This window comes from Pimephales promelas, chromosome 22 (genome assembly GCF_988280905.1).
Source record: "Pimephales promelas chromosome 22, fPimPro1.hap1.1, whole genome shotgun sequence".
Classification (NCBI taxonomy): Eukaryota; Metazoa; Chordata; class Actinopteri; order Cypriniformes; family Leuciscidae; genus Pimephales; species Pimephales promelas.
This window is the reverse complement of record NC_142790.1, coordinates 22,475,817-22,494,690: the sequence shown is the minus strand read 5'-3', so window position 1 is coordinate 22,494,690 and position 18,874 is coordinate 22,475,817. Positions and strand designations below refer to the sequence as shown.

General features: G+C 36.3%; 1 protein-coding gene across 2 annotated transcripts in view; it reads left to right on the top strand.

Moving 5' to 3' along the window:
• Positions 1-18,874, top strand: part of fndc3bb (fibronectin type III domain containing 3Bb) — a 60,544-nt gene that overhangs the window by 35,590 nt on the left and 6,080 nt on the right. The window contains exons 8-24 of one of the 2 annotated variants that reach the window (XM_089125402.1): positions 1,413-1,555; positions 1,977-2,036; positions 2,385-2,523; positions 2,893-2,946; positions 4,227-4,351; positions 5,662-5,836; positions 6,567-6,653; positions 7,646-7,781; positions 7,884-7,955; positions 9,219-9,337; positions 9,438-9,543; positions 11,016-11,194; positions 11,775-11,888; positions 12,501-12,650; positions 14,516-14,802; positions 16,252-16,461; positions 18,175-18,341. In XM_089125402.1, coding sequence (XP_088981528.1) covers positions 1,413-1,555; positions 1,977-2,036; positions 2,385-2,523; positions 2,893-2,946; positions 4,227-4,351; positions 5,662-5,836; positions 6,567-6,653; positions 7,646-7,781; positions 7,884-7,955; positions 9,219-9,337; positions 9,438-9,543; positions 11,016-11,194; positions 11,775-11,888; positions 12,501-12,650; positions 14,516-14,802; positions 16,252-16,461; positions 18,175-18,341 — 2,323 coding nt within the window. Of the gene's footprint in view, positions 1-1,412; positions 1,556-1,976; positions 2,037-2,384; positions 2,524-2,892; positions 2,947-4,226; positions 4,352-5,661; positions 5,837-6,566; positions 6,654-7,645; positions 7,782-7,883; positions 7,956-9,215; positions 9,338-9,437; positions 9,544-11,015; positions 11,195-11,774; positions 11,889-12,500; positions 12,651-14,515; positions 14,803-16,251; positions 16,462-18,174; positions 18,342-18,874 lie in introns of both variants that reach the window. The other variant, XM_039684852.2, reaches the window with a different exon arrangement.

Here is an 18,874-nt window from a genome sequence, read left to right as displayed (position 1 = left end):
AGGTGGGCTCTTTTGACTTGGCAACCATCCAGAACACCCTTGCTACCTGAACACCAAAATAATAAGGCTTGACATGTAAGGATTGTAATTGTATAGAGGTGGTCAGAATGAAACACTTCCGTTTACGTTCACAAGGGGGCAGCAGCAGTTAATGAATTACTAAATGGTTCACCTCTCTGCTACCTCATTTTTATAATCTTCAACACTTTCTGTAGGTAGAAACACCATTAAATGTGCATTCAAGCTTTAAAATGTGACCGTAACATACAGGGGCCCCAAAGTATTTAAAATGCATGAATGTCACAAGTTATAGCACAAGCACAACAATTTTGTAAGGTTTTAAATGATGAAACAATAAAAATACTGATCAGAAAGCATTTGGACTTGTTTTCATATGTTAGTAAAACCTATTTATAGATGTAATGAACCACTCCTGTTTGATCTTGAGGCAAAGTGACTTGTATTATATATCCACCTAGGGAGCAGGTATTAAAAAAAAAAATTGCAAATATGACTCAGGGTCCTGAAAACCCTAATTCTGTGTAAATGTATTATTTCAAGGTCAATTTGACCCCTGCAAAAACACGCTGCAGAAAAAACAAAAGTAAAAAGCAGCCTGAAGTAAACAACTAACAGCAATGTGCCTCTATAGTGAGTACGCCAGAGAATGTTAGCGTGTGAAGACAATAATTCAAAGTACTGTATCAACCTGATTCGATATCTTTTGTTTGAGATTATATATACATAATTAATTAAAATATATATACACATACATGCATGCATACATACATACATTTTTTTTTTTGATAAAATATTTTATTATATAATAATCACAAATCTTTATGATTGTGTTTATTTAGTGTAGATTGAGTCTCCAAATAATATTTGGAGCCACTAAACATACCGTTTTTCCATTTAAGTGCCTTTTTTTGTCAAGATGATCACTAGGTGATCCTCTTTTGTTGTTCTACTTTAATACTAAATCCCTTCATTTGAATGCAAAAGGGAAAGTGTTAGGTAAATAGTCTGGTTTGAAGCCTCTTCAGATGCAGATGTTTTTGTTTTGCGAGTAGTCTCTCCGCTCTGATCAACTGTGAAGGACGTCAGCTCTACGGTGTTCTGACTGATGCTTCATACTCTGAAGATGAGCCTGCAGTAGCATTGGCACTCAAATTAACTACTATTTACAGCTTCCTCGATTTATTGATGTATCTCACATCATAAATAATTAGAAATTAGAATTCAAAGGGCCAGCCAGCATTTTATTTCCTACTTTAAATCTTCCAGGCTATAAAAAAGTTGTTTCAGGCTTGTTGTCAGACTCTTTTTACTCTTAAGTAAACATTAAAATCTAAATTTCAAGTGTTTGTTTAATAATGAAACTTGAATGTGTCTTTATTTTGGCTCCTCAGGTGTCTAATGTACAGGCCCACTCCGCACTTGTGTCGTGGACTTCTGTTTTCTTGTCTGGATCATCTGGACGGGTCCCTTCCTGTAGTTACGAGCTCCAGCTCAAGGACAAGGGCCGTGAAGGGAAATACAAGGTTGTGTACAGGTAAGGCTCTTGTGTGTACTGCACTTTTTATTAATTTATTAGATCTGCACGATTAATCGTTTAAAGATCGGTGTAACTTTAACAGCATTTAACATTGTCAGAACCTCTAGTAAATGACATGCGATTTTGTTTAGTTTGATTCAGAATCATGGGGGAATCGTAATTTTTGTCATTCTCAATATGATTTTTTTGTCTTTATAGTTTAGTATAGTTACATAATAGTCTTGTAATCTTGCCCACCTGGTTAGGAAATTAACCTTATGCACATCTACAGCTTTTTTTTTTTTTTTTCATTTTTGGTCCCCAATGCAAATCATGAAGGCTGTTATGAATTGATTTGAAAGTTGCAGGAGGTTTTACAGATGCTTCATCCATCTACTCTCACACACAGATTGTCACTCTTAGTCTATCTTTTTTTCAGTGGTGAGGAACTCCAGTATACCCTCACTGACCTCAGACCAGCCACAGACTATCACATCCGGTAAGAGTAGTGTTTTATATTTGCATTTATTAATTTAGCACACATTTTTAACTGAACGACTTACAAATGAGATGAAACGCTCCATTAACCGAGCACTTTGAATTTCATTTGAGTGCTGAAGGGAGATGAATGATCTGATTAACAAGAGTAAATTAAAGATAATAAATGCGTAAAAATGGATTTGGATTTAAATGTGAATTTCCTGGATCTAAAGGGCAGATTGGCACAAAGCGTTCTTCTTGTAAAAACAGTGGATGCAGCATTTAAGTACATTCATTGTTATCACTAAATGATTCATTTAAATTGCCAACAGCCGTTTTCTATGAATTACTCTACTCTGTTTTACAGAGTAAGCACGGTGTGTAACTCTGTCAAGGGTCCCAGTTCGGATGCGAGGGCCTTCACTACACAGAGTGCCCCTGCTGACACCCCTCTACCCCCCAGACTGTCCCATCGCACCAAGAGCTCCCTCACATTACAGTGGAAGGTACGTTCTGTATCATTGTGCTGAGTTGCTACAAACCATTAAAACTTTAATGGTTGGGCTTCTGAACTTTATTACTTGATGGTGGAATAGACTGATTATTGATCCTGATTATTAATTTAGTAGTATTTATTGATCATTCTGTGTTGCTTCATGCCAAGTAATGCCTCACAGTTATGTATGACCTCTCATCAATATTGACTTATTTGGTTTTATTGTTTAATTGAAAATATATAATTATGTATAATATTTAGATCAAATACATGCATCATTGGTGTGCATAATGTAAAAGACTTCTTTCAAAAACATTTTAAACTCTTACCAACCTCAAACTTTTGAATGATATTTAGTAATTTCTCATTTTTATTGCAGCCCCCTGTGGACAACGGCTCAAAAATCACCAATTATGTTCTAGAATGGGATGAGGTATGTACAGTACCACATCACCTGTTTAAATTAATTTGGTAATATCCTGAGTGTGTCATCTATCCCTCAACCATTTAAGTTTATTTCTTCTTTTCACTTATTTCTTCATTATTTGCCTAATTGCCTGATAATTTATTCACCCCAATGCCATCCAAGATGTTCATGTGTTTCTTTCTTTCTTCAGTGGAAAAGAAATTAAAGGACGAGTTCGGTATTTTACACTTAAATACATGTTTTAAGATCGTTTTCATGGATGTAGTTTTTGTCCAACTTCATTGACTTGACTTGGACAAAAACTACAATAAAACCTGTTGGAAAGTATCTTATGCAGCAATTTTTGTGAGCCTATCGGTGAACACCCCAGACCAGGAAAACATTTCAGGATTTTTCTCCACACAATAGACTTCAACGGTAACAAAATTGTCCAAATCAAAGCAGTTTCAAAGGGCTTTAAAAACAATATTCGAAAAATAAATACTTTTTAACCACAATTGTTAGTTTTTTGCTGGTCTGCGACACGCCAGGCATTACGTAATCACTTTGGAAAGGTCAAGCTGGACGTAGGCGAAAGTAACACGCAATTGTTTTAAACATCTAGGATGCGCACACAAAAAGACCATTTGATTACGTAAAGCCTATTGCGTCGCGGATCAGCACAAGACGAACAATCGTGGTTAAAAAGTATAGACATTTTTATTTCTTTTTAGAAAAGGACAGATCTTTTCGCTAAATAAGACCCTATTCCTCAGCTGGCATCGTGCAGAGCCCTTCGGAGCTCTTCAAAGCTCTTTGAAACTGCATTGATACATTTTGGACTTCAACAATTTAGTTACCGTTAAAATCCATTGTGTGGAGAAAAATCTTAAAATGTTTTCCTCAAAAAACTTAATTTATTTTCCACTGAAGAAAAAAACATAAATATTTTAGATGGCATTTGGGTGAGTAACGCCACAGACACAGTCTACTTTATTTTCTGGCTCAATACGAGTTCATTAAAACTCAGCTGTGGCTGGCAGGGCTTCCTCTCCACAGAATCCATTCTCTATACCTCTGCCTTTTAACTTTAATTATATTCTGGCTCCTGTTGTGACAATTAGCACAGCTTCCGGTAGCAATTTAGTTTTTGTTGTTCTTTTCATGTGAGGAGTGTTCTGTTCTGACAGAGCATATGGCTCCTGCTGGTCTTTTCACTCTTTTCTGCTTGTTTTAAGAGTTTTTTTATATGTGTAATCCTCTTTGTCATTCCTAACTGCATCGTTTTATCCTCGTTACTTTTTCAGGGGAAAAAGAACAGCATTTTCCGCGAATATTACGTTGGACACCAGCGACACTGCAAAGTAATGAGGTTGTGCCCTGCTGTCGGGTACACTTTTCGAGTGGCAGCGCTAAATGATATTGGCTCCAGGTTTGTTTATTTGTCTGTATGTTATTGACACACACACACAATTAAAAAAAAAAAAATCAACCAGTAATACTATATTTATTATTGTTTTCCTTAGGATACATTTTTTTTTAAATGTTCTATCTATTATTCGGGCACTTTTGGGGCCCTTAACATGCTCGAAAACTCTTGAAACTTTGCACATGGGTCAGAACCCGTGGCCATCAGGGCCGGGCTGAAGCTGGTATGGCAGGGCTCAGGCATGGCAGGGCTCCGAAAACTTGGTCCATAAATCAAACACGCTTGCATGTAATAATATGAAACTCGGTACACATATAGATCTCATCGGTTCATATATACTTCACACTCGTACTTTTTCCCCCAGCCCAACAGGAAGTCAGCTATTTAGGGTTGTTTGGAAAACGCATGCAATGGAATTTGAAATACTCCTCCTAGAAAATTCAAACACACGGCACGAAACTCGGTCAGTGTGAAGTCAAGACATTTAGGATGAAAATTTGTGAGGGGATTTTTGATATCTCGAACGGTTTGGCCGTGGCGAGGAAACAAAATTATGGCGCGAAAAGAGAAACAGGAAGTGTGTTATAACTTCTTTATACATTAACTGATCTTGGTGAAACTTCAGCAGTGCGTTCGTCGTAAGAGGAAATATGTATTGTATGTATTGCTGGGTATAAAATAATAATAATAATAATAAAATATAGCTGCGAGCAGCGATGAAAGGGCCAAAGCCAGCGGCTTGGGCCTGTCATCACTGCTCGCAGCTATATTTTATTATTATTATTATTATTTTATACCCAGCAATACATACCATGTGTTTTTGATATTTATTAGGATAAGTCCGTTGTTCTTTGAAGTACCTTGGAGTACTATCAAAAAATCTCTGGTAAATGAATGTAATGATCTATCAGCAATATAGAAATATTTCCATCCGATACCACTATTTATCATGATACTGCCATAGTTTTTATTTCTGAGTTATTATTTTTTCTGGTTCTCTCCAAGGTTTAGGTGAAATTTTTTATGATTCTTATTTTGTTGCAATAAATCATACTGTAAAATATAACCCACCAGCATATGTCCTTTTGGTTGTATGCAGTTAATGGAATTTTAGCCCTGTGGTGTCCTTGTGTTTAATGGTGTGGTAAATGAGAAAATTCTTCTCCCTGTGAGTGTTGTTTTCCCTGGGGAAAAATTCTAAACAATTTATAACTTTGTGCTTCTTGCACGCTTTGAGACACGGATATGTCATAATCTTTATATGATGGGAAAGGATGGGATTTATTACTGTTTACTGTTTCCTTCTTCTCCAGTGGGTTCAGCACAGAAGTCGTCTTCTACACCACAGGAAGTCTCCCACAGATTTCCTTGCCTCCACGGCTGATAAAGGCAGGTCCGTCCTGGGTTAAGCTGGAGTGGACTCGACCAAACAGCTGCAGTGCTGAGGAGGTGGTCATGTACACCCTGGAGATGCAGGATGAGACCAAGGTGTTGAACTCAGCCCTACTATACGCATTACATAATCCCCCTAGTGCAGTTGTAATTATGGCTTTCGGTTGCCATCATTTTCACCACAAATAGGTTTTCTCAGTGTTGTGGGAATATGACCGCTAATAGAGAGATAAGTCTATAAGCTGTTTTTCCTCACTGGTCACCTTTGCCCACAGTTGTCAGAGTAAATAGACTCTTCTGGATCCATGACTAATGCTTGTGTAACACAGCAGACTGATGCATCATCCAAATATTTGAGCAAAATTTCACACATGTAATGTTTTTATCATGCAGAGTAATTGTAGGATTTTGCCATTTTTATTACATTTAAACCACAAATTTGTTAGGAAATAGGCTTATTCTATTATTTTTAATTAAATTCTAATATATAGTTTTAATTGTATCATTATATAACGCATAATTCACAGATTTTTATATAGTATTAATTATAAAATATTTTATCCCAGTTTAATGTCATGAAACATGCAACAACATATGCTACCTATTTTACCTTCGTATTTGGACATATTTCAGTGAAACGGGATATTAATCAAGTAAAAAATGTAGGACTCCGCTTTATTTTGTCCATCAGCATTTGATTGGATCGTGTTACTTAACCAGATTGGAGGGAAGGTATTGAAAAATAAGAGTTTGGGGTGGGACTAGCTGGACATAATTATTCCGTAATTCACTTCTTAACACCTAAAGAACAATGTGTTTTTGGCAGGGACTGAACTTCCAGGAAGTTTACAGCGGTTTGGAGCTGAACTGCAAGTTGGAGTCCCTAAGAAGGAACACGCAATACAAATTCAGGGTGAGTGACAGGTTTTACAGCACAGAAAACATTTATTTTATGATTTCTTTTGTTCACATACACAACCATATGCATATCAACAAACCATCCATAGATGTGTTTAGGGTTCACACTTTCCTCAAGCACTTTTGCTTCATTTCCTCCTCCACTAATCAGCCAATTAGCGATAATCTAATGAACTTTAGTCTGTCCGCTAACCTGGAGCGGTTTCTCAGATCTAGCAGCTGTTGTTGGGGGAAGGTGAATTGATTTCCTGTGGTGTTGCGTGTAAAAGGCTTTTACTCTAATCTCTGAGAAGGCAGAGAACACTGCGTTATTATCAGGGGAGAGGTACTTCAGGCAAGGTTTTAAATGCTGCTCCCTGCGATGCTGTAGGAGATTGGGACACAAAAATGGTTTTGTCTGGGACACAAAACAAGTATCCTTAACCTCAAACGTCACCTTGCTTGTCTGCTTTTCAGTGATGTCATCCCTTAGACCTCTCAGATGTTTGGAATGAAATACTAGAAGCCTGAATACAGTATAAAAAGATGCAATTTATATACTTTTTTTCTACTTAATACATTTTAAAATGTTATTTATTCCTGTGATGACAAGTCTGATTTTTCAGCATAAACACTCCAGTCTTCAGTGTCGCATGATCCTTCAGAAATCATTCTAATATACTGATTTGTTGCTCAAGAAACATTTTTTATTATTATCATCCATGTTAAAAACAGCTGGGCTGTTTGCAATTTTTTGTGGAAATGCTGGAACATTTAGATACAAATAGAAATATTAAAAGAGCAAAACATTTATTTGAAATAGGATTATTTTGTAACATTATAAATGTCTTTCCAGTCACTTTTGATCAATTTAATGCATCATTAATTAACATGTTTCTGATCCCAAACTTTTGAACGGTAGTGCGTAGATCTGTACATATACTGCAGAAATGGATGTATGGTAGCATGCTTCCCCTTGTGTGATCTTGTTTACTGTCTCCTCTACAGCTCATCACATGCAGCGGTGAGTGGCGCAGTGCACCGAGCTCTCTGCTTGTGTGTAAGACCACCCCAGACAGACCCGGACCCCCTGTGAATCCTTCAGTAAACGCAGTCACATATCACAGCTTCTGTGTGACATGGGGTAGGAAAACATAATCATTTTATGTTTCACATAGGCTTTTTTTTTTTAATTGTCCATTTATCATTACATTCTAACCGTCACCGTTTTATATAATTAAATCAGAACCTCCACAAGATGATGGTGGATCGGGAGACTTGACTTACGTCCTGGAGATATCAGAAGGGAATTCTGAAGGTATTTCTAATTGCAAACGGTTGAATCTGACAAGTGACATGTCCATGTCACATAATCCCAAAAATGAAAGAACATTATATTTGTAGACACTTTATTTTAAATTTAAATGTATTCAGAATTAAAACTTGTTTCAATTATGGATTTTATGATTTAAAGAATATATTATTCTTTCACATTATTTTTTTAGATGTTATTTTCTTTATTGTAATGCGCATTGAGGTACTAAATGTGCTTAATATATATATATATATATATATACATGTATATATATATATTAGGGCTGTCAAATGATTAATCACGATTAATCGCATCCAAAATAAAAGTTTACATAATATATGTGGGTGCACTGTGTATAATTATTTTATATATATAAATAAACACACGCTTGTATATATTTAAGATATATACTGTATAAAGATTTAGATAATTTATATTATATATAAATATAAATATTTTATATATAAATATTTTTTTTTCTTAAAATATACATCCATGTGTGTGTGTGTGTGTGTGTATATATATATAGTGTTGGTTGTGCAATGTGCTTATGTAAGCTACTGTAATGTGCCTTTAAATTTCCCCCTGGGGACAAATAAAGTTGAATGAATGAATGAATGAATATACAAAATAATTATACACAGTGCACCCACATATATTATGTAAACATAAACTTTTATTTTGGATGTGATTAATCGTGATTAATCATTTGACAGCCCAAACATTTATTTATATATATATATATATATATATATATATATATATATATATATATATAGTATTAAATATTTGTATTAAATATTTTTAATTAAATTATTCCTGTGATGCAAAGTCGAATTTTTAGCATCTTTATTCCAGTCTACAGTGTCAAATGATCCTTCTTAAATCTTTCTAACTTGCTTATTTGATGCACAAGAAACATTTCTTATTATCGATGTTGAAAAAAGTTGTGTTTTTTAATATTTTTGTAGAAACTGTGATGCATTTTTTTTTTAGGATTTTCTTGTATTAATATATAAAAATAATTTTAAAAAGTGTATATTTAAATTAGATTTTTTTTTGTAAAAATGTAATGCCTTATTGTCGATTTAATTATTTGATCATTTTAATTCATGCTGGTTAAAAACCATTCTTAGTGACTCCAGACTTTTGAAAAGTCATTTTATTTCAATAATATCATTTTGATTTTGATGTGAAATATGCCTGTGATATGTTTTGGACCGGTTCACTGAGATGGATATGTCTGAATCTGTGTTTGTTTAGCAGAGAGGCAGTGGGTGACTCGCTATAGAGGACCAGAGAGAAAACATCTGTGTGAGGATGTAAAACCAGCAACAAGCTACTCCCTGAGACTCAGCTGTGTTGATGTGGGCGGACAAAGCCAGGTATGAGAACCAAAGTGCATTTGCTGATTTTACTGGCTGATTCATAAGATCTCATTGTACTCCTTGTGTTGTTTATTGACTCGCTGTATTGGTTGTGCAGTGCTCAGATGACTTGACGGTGCACACTCATATTCCGCCCCCTGGCCGCTGTCGACCCCCAAGGATCATGGGTGACGTCAAACACAAGGAACTGACTTTGCAGTGGGGTGAGGCTCTTATTTTTTCTTTTGATATCCATTCTTCTTTTCTTCTCCTCTTCCTGAATAAAATCAACAGATTATCTAAAAATACTTCACCCTGTTCAACACATCGCTCGATCCATTTGGAAAGAGAAATTGAAGTCAAAAACAAGTTACAGTGACACTTGTGTGCTTTTAAACGAATTATGTTTGTTGCCAGATCAACTGGTGAAATATGCAGTGTGTTTATAGTTGTAGAAGTCCAAATTACCCAGAATGCACTTGGATCAACAGAGCTTTGTATCTACTTTTTGTGTTGTTCACACATTGCATAACCCTATTTAGTGTGGGTCTGTGTTTTCATTCATGCGTGTGTGTGTGTTTGAGAGAGCTAGAGGTGTAATGCAGTTGTTTGTTAGCGATAATACCCCTGACTCACTGTTTTTGAGTGAAGGTTGGCTCATTTAAGAGGCTGAACACCATCTATAAATAACTGAAATGGCAGTGCTGATTTCAGGCATCCATGCTGACTCTTAGAGCTCGGACATCAGGCGTGAGCTTTCCTGCATGTTCTCCATCACTGCGATTGATCGGCTCCTTCCTGTAGCCAATTCGTTGTAGAGGGGACTGAGATCTTGTTTTGGTTTTGAGAGGCTGGTTGTAGATGGATGACTTCTGAGATTATCAAGTCATGTGTCAAGGGGACGTGAGCGTAACGACACTAGGATTGCATCGTGGTTTCACACCAAAAGCGTTTTAGAACTGTGGCTCTATTCAGAAAATAATTTATGGGTTTCAACATTGAATGTTTCTCATAATTATGGAAATACAAATGTTATTGGGTGTGTGAATTATTTGATTAGTCATTTACATGATTAAAAGGAAGGTACATAATTGAAATTGCATAAATTATCTTTAGTCTGCCTGTGTGACTTGTATCAAGCCAGATTTTTGAACAATAGTTAAAAAATAAAAAATTACATAACATTTAAATGTATAAATATTAATTATTATTATTATCTTTCCGATTATTCGTTTCAAATTATATATATATTTTTATGTTCTGCTATTATAGGCTTCATTTTAATTATTCATAACATTTTTCTCGTCAACACCTCCCAGGTCACTTTTTTTTAATTATTAAAATGAGGCATTAATTAAAGTATTATTTTATTTTTTGCCATATGCAGTTCTATGAGGTATTCATGATAATAATTCATAAGATGCCTGGTCAACTCCTTCATAAAATCACAATTTTTTAAAATATATTTTTAATTCATTATTATTATAAGGCTTCTAAATAAGCTCAGCACTTTTTCTATAACCTGTTAATATGTGCCACTTAGAATGTGTGAAACAGTCCTAACGTTGTGGTCGTGTATATTGGACTGGAGTGATGGATTATGATTTGACATTTGCACTTTTAAATGATTTTTTTTTATTGTTCTGTCCCTGTCTAAATATTTCTCCCACACACTTTTAATTCTTCATTTCTCCAGATGGTCCTGTGTGTGGTGAAGAGAGTGAAGGTGTGGAGTTTAGCTTGGAGATGTGTGCAATAGAGGAAGCTTCAGAGCCGACGGAGGTGTACCGTGGATCTAAAACAGAGTGCACTGTGGGTAATTTGCTCCCTGGCACTACCTACAGGTTCCAAGTTCGTGCAGCCAACAGTGTTGGGGTGAGTCACCCTGTACACAAACACGTGACAAAATTACTTAAATTTAAAATGATTAATAATATTAATAAATACTTTAATAGTTTATAAAAAAAATTACTAAAATAACACTGAGACAGAGACACCTTTTTTAATGCAAAAAAACAAGTACATGGCCCTTATGAAATAATTTTTCTGGATTATTTGTGTCTGTCTGTCTGATCTATAGTATATATATTTTTTAGTCAAGAGAACTTGGCAAGTATTTTAGCTTTTATTCTCTTTCATAAGCAATGAGTCAAGACAAATTGTATCTCAGACAGCTATAATTTTGTCCAATTCAGATCTCCAGTTGTTTTCCTCTCTTACTTGAAATCCTCGTTTTATAATAAACCCTCCACATCACCTCAGGGCAATAAAGAGATCTGCTTTCTGCCTCGCAAAGATATTAAGAAAGCTAATTTAGCCATCGCGAGTATAATGCTTTGGGTTTACCTGCCACAGAAATAACAGATATCCCTCCAGGCCATTCATTACCTTTGAGATGGCTAAAACGCTCTAAATCTCAGCCACTTTCTCTCTCTCTCTCTCTCCTTTTTTCCAGTATGGACCTTACTCCGAATCTGTGGAAATAAGCACTGCCGCTGGCCCCCCAGGACAGTGTAGTCCTCCTGCCATCAATGTGACATCACACACTTGTGCTGATGTGACCTGGGAGGTGAGTCTGAAGTGCCATTCACTCTGTATACAATACAGTAATGATGAATCGTACTGTCATGTGATAAAATTACCTGAATGATTTTCTGCTGCGTTGAGAAAGAAATCAATTTCCAGAAGCCATTGTTGGCTTTGGGACTCGTAGAAAGAAAAATTGTTTTGAATTACAGTACAAGAATATGTGCTCTACTGGTACAGAAACTCCATCCAAACTCGAAAGTTCCTCATAATACCATCATTGATCACCCAGAAAGTGTTGAAGATTGATTCTCGCCAGAGAAGTTGGCAGATTGTGTCTGTGTTTCTTCACTTCTATCACTTCTTCCCAAAAGACACTTGCTTGCTCACATGACAAAGGGCCTTTAATGCTTTGTTCACAATGAAAATGAATGTGGTTTTAATCCTTGATGTCTCCTGAATGACAAAGCTTTCAGTTATTTGCATTTGTTTGCTGTCTTGAGAGGTTGTTTCATTTATTATTGGTGCGTATGATGCATTACCTCTCTTGTGTTTGTCCTGATGAAACCATGTCAAGCAGGTAATTAGTCGCATACTGCTGGGAATATGCTCTCGTTTCCTGGAGTGTAACGCTTGCTCTGATCTCAATCCACAGAACAACGAGAGCTCTGGGATAGACATTTCTGAATACCGGCTGGACTGGGGACGTGATTTGGACTCTCTTGAAATGGTTTACAGTGGATCGGAAACCTACTTTCAAATCTCCAACCTGGAGGCGTCAACAGACTACTGCTGCAGGCTACAGGTAGCTCATGATCTGTTAGGACTACGACACATGCGCTCAAACATTAATGTGAATTAATACAAGCCAAAAAGAAAGTGGATTTATTTGAAATTGCTTTATTTTTATTTAGTGTTTGTTTTTTAAAGGATTAGTTCACTTTTTGCTGATAATTTACTCCAAGATGTCCACGTCTGTCTTTCATCAGTCAAAAAGAAATGAATGTTAAGTGCACAGGCACTTAGTACTTAATTTTCTAATTAAGAAATTAATTGCACGGGCACTTTGTACTAGTATATAAAATTTCTATCATGCTTGGTAGTCAAGGCACATTTTATTTACTGCAGGATTAGAAGAGGATGACAGCAATAAAGACTCCATTTAACAAACCAATAAGAATAAATATTCAAAATGGCCATTAAAGGCATAAGGAGTCTAAATGATAATGACCTCCTTTTGCATATCAGTATAACCATTAAGGCCAATGAGCTTTCATTATATAATGTGTCATGAGATCTGCTGATTGGTCAATATAAAGGATCTCAAAGCAAGAGAGATTGAAAAGTTCCTCGCAAAGATAAAATAACGTCTGTGGAGCTCTCCGTGTATGCATAAATGTTTAAATGGTTATTTGTTGATTGAAAGAATAATGTGTCATTAATTATCTAGAATATAGGAGGTTATCATTTGTGTATGGGAGCATATCAACAAATAGCTAACGTTATATTAAAAACATCAAACCCAATTTAAATTAATATTCATAGGTGTGTTTTGGACGTAACAGGAAACAAAACGTCAGCAATTTTCATTCAAGCAGCTGATATCTGTTAATTAATGTAAAATTAAATGTACATTGCATACAGGGTGAAGTCATTTACGATGATTTGAGACAAATGTAAGTTGAATGTAAAACTATGTAAATCGCGGCAGGATTTTGAACAAGAGCCGTTGCTGGGCGCCACGGACAGACGCTGAATGGCGCCGCCGGTGTGTGTACACTCAAAGAGAAAATGTGTGAGCCGGAGAACTCCCATACAGACGAGCTTACTTTTTTTGGGTGTGGACAGTGTTTCACTCTCTCGCTCAGACGACATTGATAGGTGCTAGCTGCAGCGGGTGCAATACAGTATTTATGGGTCATGTTATCACAACAGTCCTATTCATTTTAAACATTGTGGTTATGGCCAATCCCGGTATATTGCCACACTCTACATTAACACAATGTCGATATTTCATGCTTTGAATATCACAATTGTCGTCAACACCGGTATATTGCGACACACCTAGTTTGTGCATTATCATTGTTTCTGTGAAAAATGGTTTTATTGCACCAAAAATAAACCTGCAAATTAAAGAATATGTAAGCAGTAGAGTTCAAATGTTAGATTGGAGCTGTTATATCTGGAAATGTTCTGACCTTTCAGTGCTCCTCTTCACATTTAATTGGCTCTCTGAGTCATATGTTTGTCATTTAGTGGATGGAAAACAATCTATCAGCACAAGAATGAAGAGAATTCATTTCTCGTTGTACTCTCTAAAATACTCCGTGTCCTTCCGAATATTTTGACAAAACCAAATGCATGTTTGTAAAAATGGGTCATACGATAATCAGCAAAACTGGTTATTCATTTTTTTAAGTTTAAAGTCAGCATGAAACCAATGTGATAGTCTTTTCCTGCCTAATTTGTGATGTATATCAAAGTGAAACGGCTTCTCGAACAAGAATAAGTGTAGGGCGGAACTTGATTTTGGAATTGTTTGGATGGTTGTGGTTTGCTATTTATTGTAATCTCATGTGAGTGACATGTTGTTCATGCCCTTGCGCCAGTAACTCGTTTAGATCTCATGGTGCCATTTTTCATTTTTTTTTTCTTGTATTCGGTTCGTAGGCAGTGAACCAGGCAGGGGCGGGCCCCTACAGTGATCTGGTGACGTGTCGGACCCCTGCAGCAGTCCCTGATGTAGTATCCGGAGTTTACCTGCTCGACCTCCCTCCGACCCCATCAAAAAATGAGTCCTTCTCCCCCTCCACCTGTTTGGCCCTCACCTGGGACGAGCCCCACTGTAATGGAGCAGAAATCACCTCCTACAGCATCTCAATGGGAGACGACATCATCACCACCGGAAACGCAACCTGCCACGTCATCAGGGACCTGCTGCCGGACAGCGAGTACAGGTGAGCAAGAGATGTTGTTCAACACTTTGTATCTCTCTTTTTCTGGCATACTGCATCATCAGAATTTTATATATATATTTGTGCATTAGTGATGACCAGGGACCTTATTTTCACGTGTAATATACAGAAGAGTGCTGGTGAGCCACAAGAAGGTCCCTGAATTAGTGTTATTAGCTGCACAAATGGACTCCACTTATGTCTGGCTCAAGATGTGCTCAGCAAAATGGTGCATTCTGGGTAGATGCAAGTAGTTAGAAGGGTATATTTGCTGTTTTTTTTTATTTTTTTTATACAAAACCACAGTGTGTTTATATCCAATCTACCATGGTATTAACATCTGGTATTTACTATGGTACTGAATGGCTGTCATATTCTTGCACCATAGTGTTTCCAAAAAAAAAAACTACAGTATTATGTCAAAAAAAAACATGGTATTACAGTAGTATGTTTCCAAAAAACAAAACAAAAAAAAAAGTTTTTTTTTTATGGTTCTGTGAAGAACATGTCCATGGAACATTTTCATTGCACAATAGGTTCTTAATTGTGGAAAATGGTTCTTGGGTTATTAAAATGTTCTTCAAATTAAGAAAAATGGTTCTTTTAAGAATTGTTCTCTAAAAGGCAGTTTGAGGATCCAAAATGATGGTTCTGTGGCTTCACGGCAAAAAAAAAACAAAACTTTTTGGATCCTTTATTTTTAAGAGTGTTATGGTACTTCTAAAAAACAAAAAAACAAAAAAAAAAAAACAAACGAAATTCTGTTGTATATAGGGATATATTTTAAAAGCATGAACTAATTAACACATTTGCATATAAAAATTACTCTCTCACACGTTAGTCAGGCTAATAGGCTTTGGGAAAGCAAGTCTGTTAAATGTTACCTGGGGAAAAGGCTTTAACTTGGGAGGGATGCTAACATTAAAAGGACACAGAAGTGACCTCCATTGACCTATTGGACAGTGAAATACATCCCCAATTAAAATGCCAAATGCACTCAATTATAATGACTAGAGATTTTGATATCTTTCGCTATCGGTCCAAAATAAATAACAACTTCCAGCTCACCCTGATGACCCAATGTTACATAAATTTATGATAGCATTAGACTAAAATTCAAAGCATCAGACTAAATGTAAAACCACGTGGTCTAACTTTTTAGAAATCCCCATTCGAATGCAAGACCACCCCTTCAACCAGAGTAGATCATTTTCATCTGTGCTGAAAGGTCACCAAGCTTCATTTTTGGATGATTTTTTTTCCCTTTAAATTTACAAATACTGAATCATTGACCCAGAGTTTCCTTAGAATAGTCTGTAGTGAAGTGAAGAGAAATCATTTGAAGAGAATTAGAATTGATTTTAGAAGTTACTTAGTCTTTTTAAACTCAAGGGAGCTAACAACTGTATGAGATTAAAAAGCTTTAACACTTTATTTCCTTTCTTCTCTCAGCCTGCAGATTCGAGCAGAAAATGAAATGGGCCCCGGGCCCTTCAGTCAGACCCTAACGGTGAGGACAAGGCCCCTTCCCCCCTTTCCGCCACGGCTGGAGTGTGCAGCGGTCGGACCCCAGAGTCTCAAACTACGCTGGGGTTTCAGCAGCCGAAGTCAACTCAACAATGACACTACCTACATTCTGCAGATGGAGGACAGGAATCAGAGGTTAGCACTGAAGGATGTGCAAAACTACATAGTTTCATAATCAACTAGTCTGGGAGATGACTAATTGATCTTAATGAAGTCTTTTATAATTAGGCTAAATTAGATGTATTTTTAGAAGATTATGAAGCCTTTCATGCAGTGAGGTACCAACTGATTGTGTGCTTTAATAGTTAAGTGACCTATATGTAAAGGTACCTTTAGGGAAAAATGTTAGTCAGTCTTGCACAGTCGGTGAGTGTTTGTTTTAGACTTAGAAATGACTAGTTAGACTTGTAAAATTATATAACAACATTTAAGGAAGCCATTTGTCTATTCGTTCAGTGTTATTTTAGTATTATGTGTTGGGGTAATTCTTTTGAAAATTGCTTTACTCCCTAAAAGAGTACGTTTTTGCTTATTGGCGAAAAAAAAGTGATACTTAATACATAAAGTATATTTGTGCAATTTAACATTTTAAATATTGCAGGTTTTCGTAATATACTGAGTTTGCGTTTTACAGTGTTCTTTTCATTTTGAGGAATACTGAATCTGTTTTTGTGCAAGTGAGATGAGTAATCCCTGCTCACGTTTAGTCTAGAACTGTATAATCATGTTAAGTTAACAGCGCACACAACGCCTCTTCACTTACTCTCGATTTCTCTCAACATTGCAGACAGGAGAGGTGTCATTCAATAAATGAGAACATTTTGTAACTTGTTACTTATTTATAAAAGTAACTCAGATAATTTGCTAGTTACTTGAAAAAAAGTCATCTGATTACTTAACTCTTGTTAATTGTGATGCTTTACCGTCAACCATTATAGGCAATATATGTGTATATATATACTGTATATGTATATATGTTTCTTAATTGTGTTGCATGTCATTTTAATAGTTTCTTTTTAAAAATGTCTACATAATAGTTTAGGTTTTAATTGTAGTTTATTTCATTTATGTGGTTAGTTATTTTAGCAAATTTTGCCTTGGCAAATTTCAAGAAGACTTCATTTATAGTTTTCATTTTAGTTAATAATCCTGGTTCATAATTAAGAACAATAGTCTTGTACTTACCATCAAGAATTTTGCTCAAATTATGTAAATGTTCTTCATTTGAATATAATTTTTTTTCACAGCAATGCATCTGTGTGTGTGCCTGTGCGTATGCATGCACTTCACTTTAATTTGTCCCTGATGCACCCGTAGGGCAGGTTCTTCTCTCTGATTTAAGCAGATAATCTGAAAAGCACATTTTGTGTTTGTGGGTCCATTAAAGTGGAGTTTGTTAATGAGAAGACTTGATCTCAAAGCTCTGTTGGGAATTAGAATAGAAGACTCAGGGTTATCAAGACCACCTTCCTTAATGCTTTCTCAGAGTCGCTCCTCACTGACCCACGATGGCTAATTTAGAAGCAAATAAAGGCCCGTGTTCTCCCCGGTTTTAAGCTTTCAGCCTCAGTTCCTCTTCTGAAAATTTTTAACCACATAAGCAGTAAAGTCTGGACACTTAAATGGAGGTAATGAAGGCCTGCCTGTTCTGCGCAATCTCTTTCTACCTTCATGCTATTTATTAAAGTGAACAGAACAGCATTCAGCTATGTGATCACAAGCCATCAATCAATTTTTTTTTCCATTTGCACTCAAGATTTTGAAAGAAATTCTAGGCTTCCAGTTAATTAAAAATAATAATGAATTTTATTTGTGCGTGTTTGTAATAAGCCTTCACTATCTTGTTAGGTTTGTGGTGGTTTACCGAGGTCCGAGCCACACTTTTAAGCTGCAGAGACTGAGCGAATCGAGCCGGTACCGTTTCCGGATCCAGGCAGTGAGCGAGGCGGGGGAGGGGCCATTTTCTGAGATGTACACCTTCAGCACCACCAAGTCTCTGCCACAAACACTGAAAGGTACCACATTGATTATACTTATACTCATCTGTAGAGCTACAAAAGTGTGGGATTGCTATATACTATATAGCTAAACACTAATTATCTAACCAACCAATTATATGGCAGTTGCTTCAATGCATTTAGGGGTGTGGTCCTGGTCAAGACAATCTCCTGAACTCCAAACTGAATGTCAGAATGGAACAGAAAGGTGATTTAAGCAATTTTGAGCGTGGCATGGTTGTTGGTGCCAGACGGGCCGGTCTGAATATTTCACAATCTGCTCAGTTACTGGGATTTTCACGCACAACCATTTCTAGGGTTTACAAAGAATGGTGTGAAAAGGGAAAAACATCCAGTATGCGGCAGTCCTGTGGGTGAAAATGCCTTGTTGATGCTAGAGGTCAGAGGAGAATGGGCTGACTGATTCAAGCTGATAGAAGAGCAACTTTGACTGAAATAACCACTCGTTACAACCGAGGTATCCAGCAAAGCATTATAACCTTGAGGCGGATGGGCTACAACAGCAGAAGACCCCACCGGGTACCACTCAT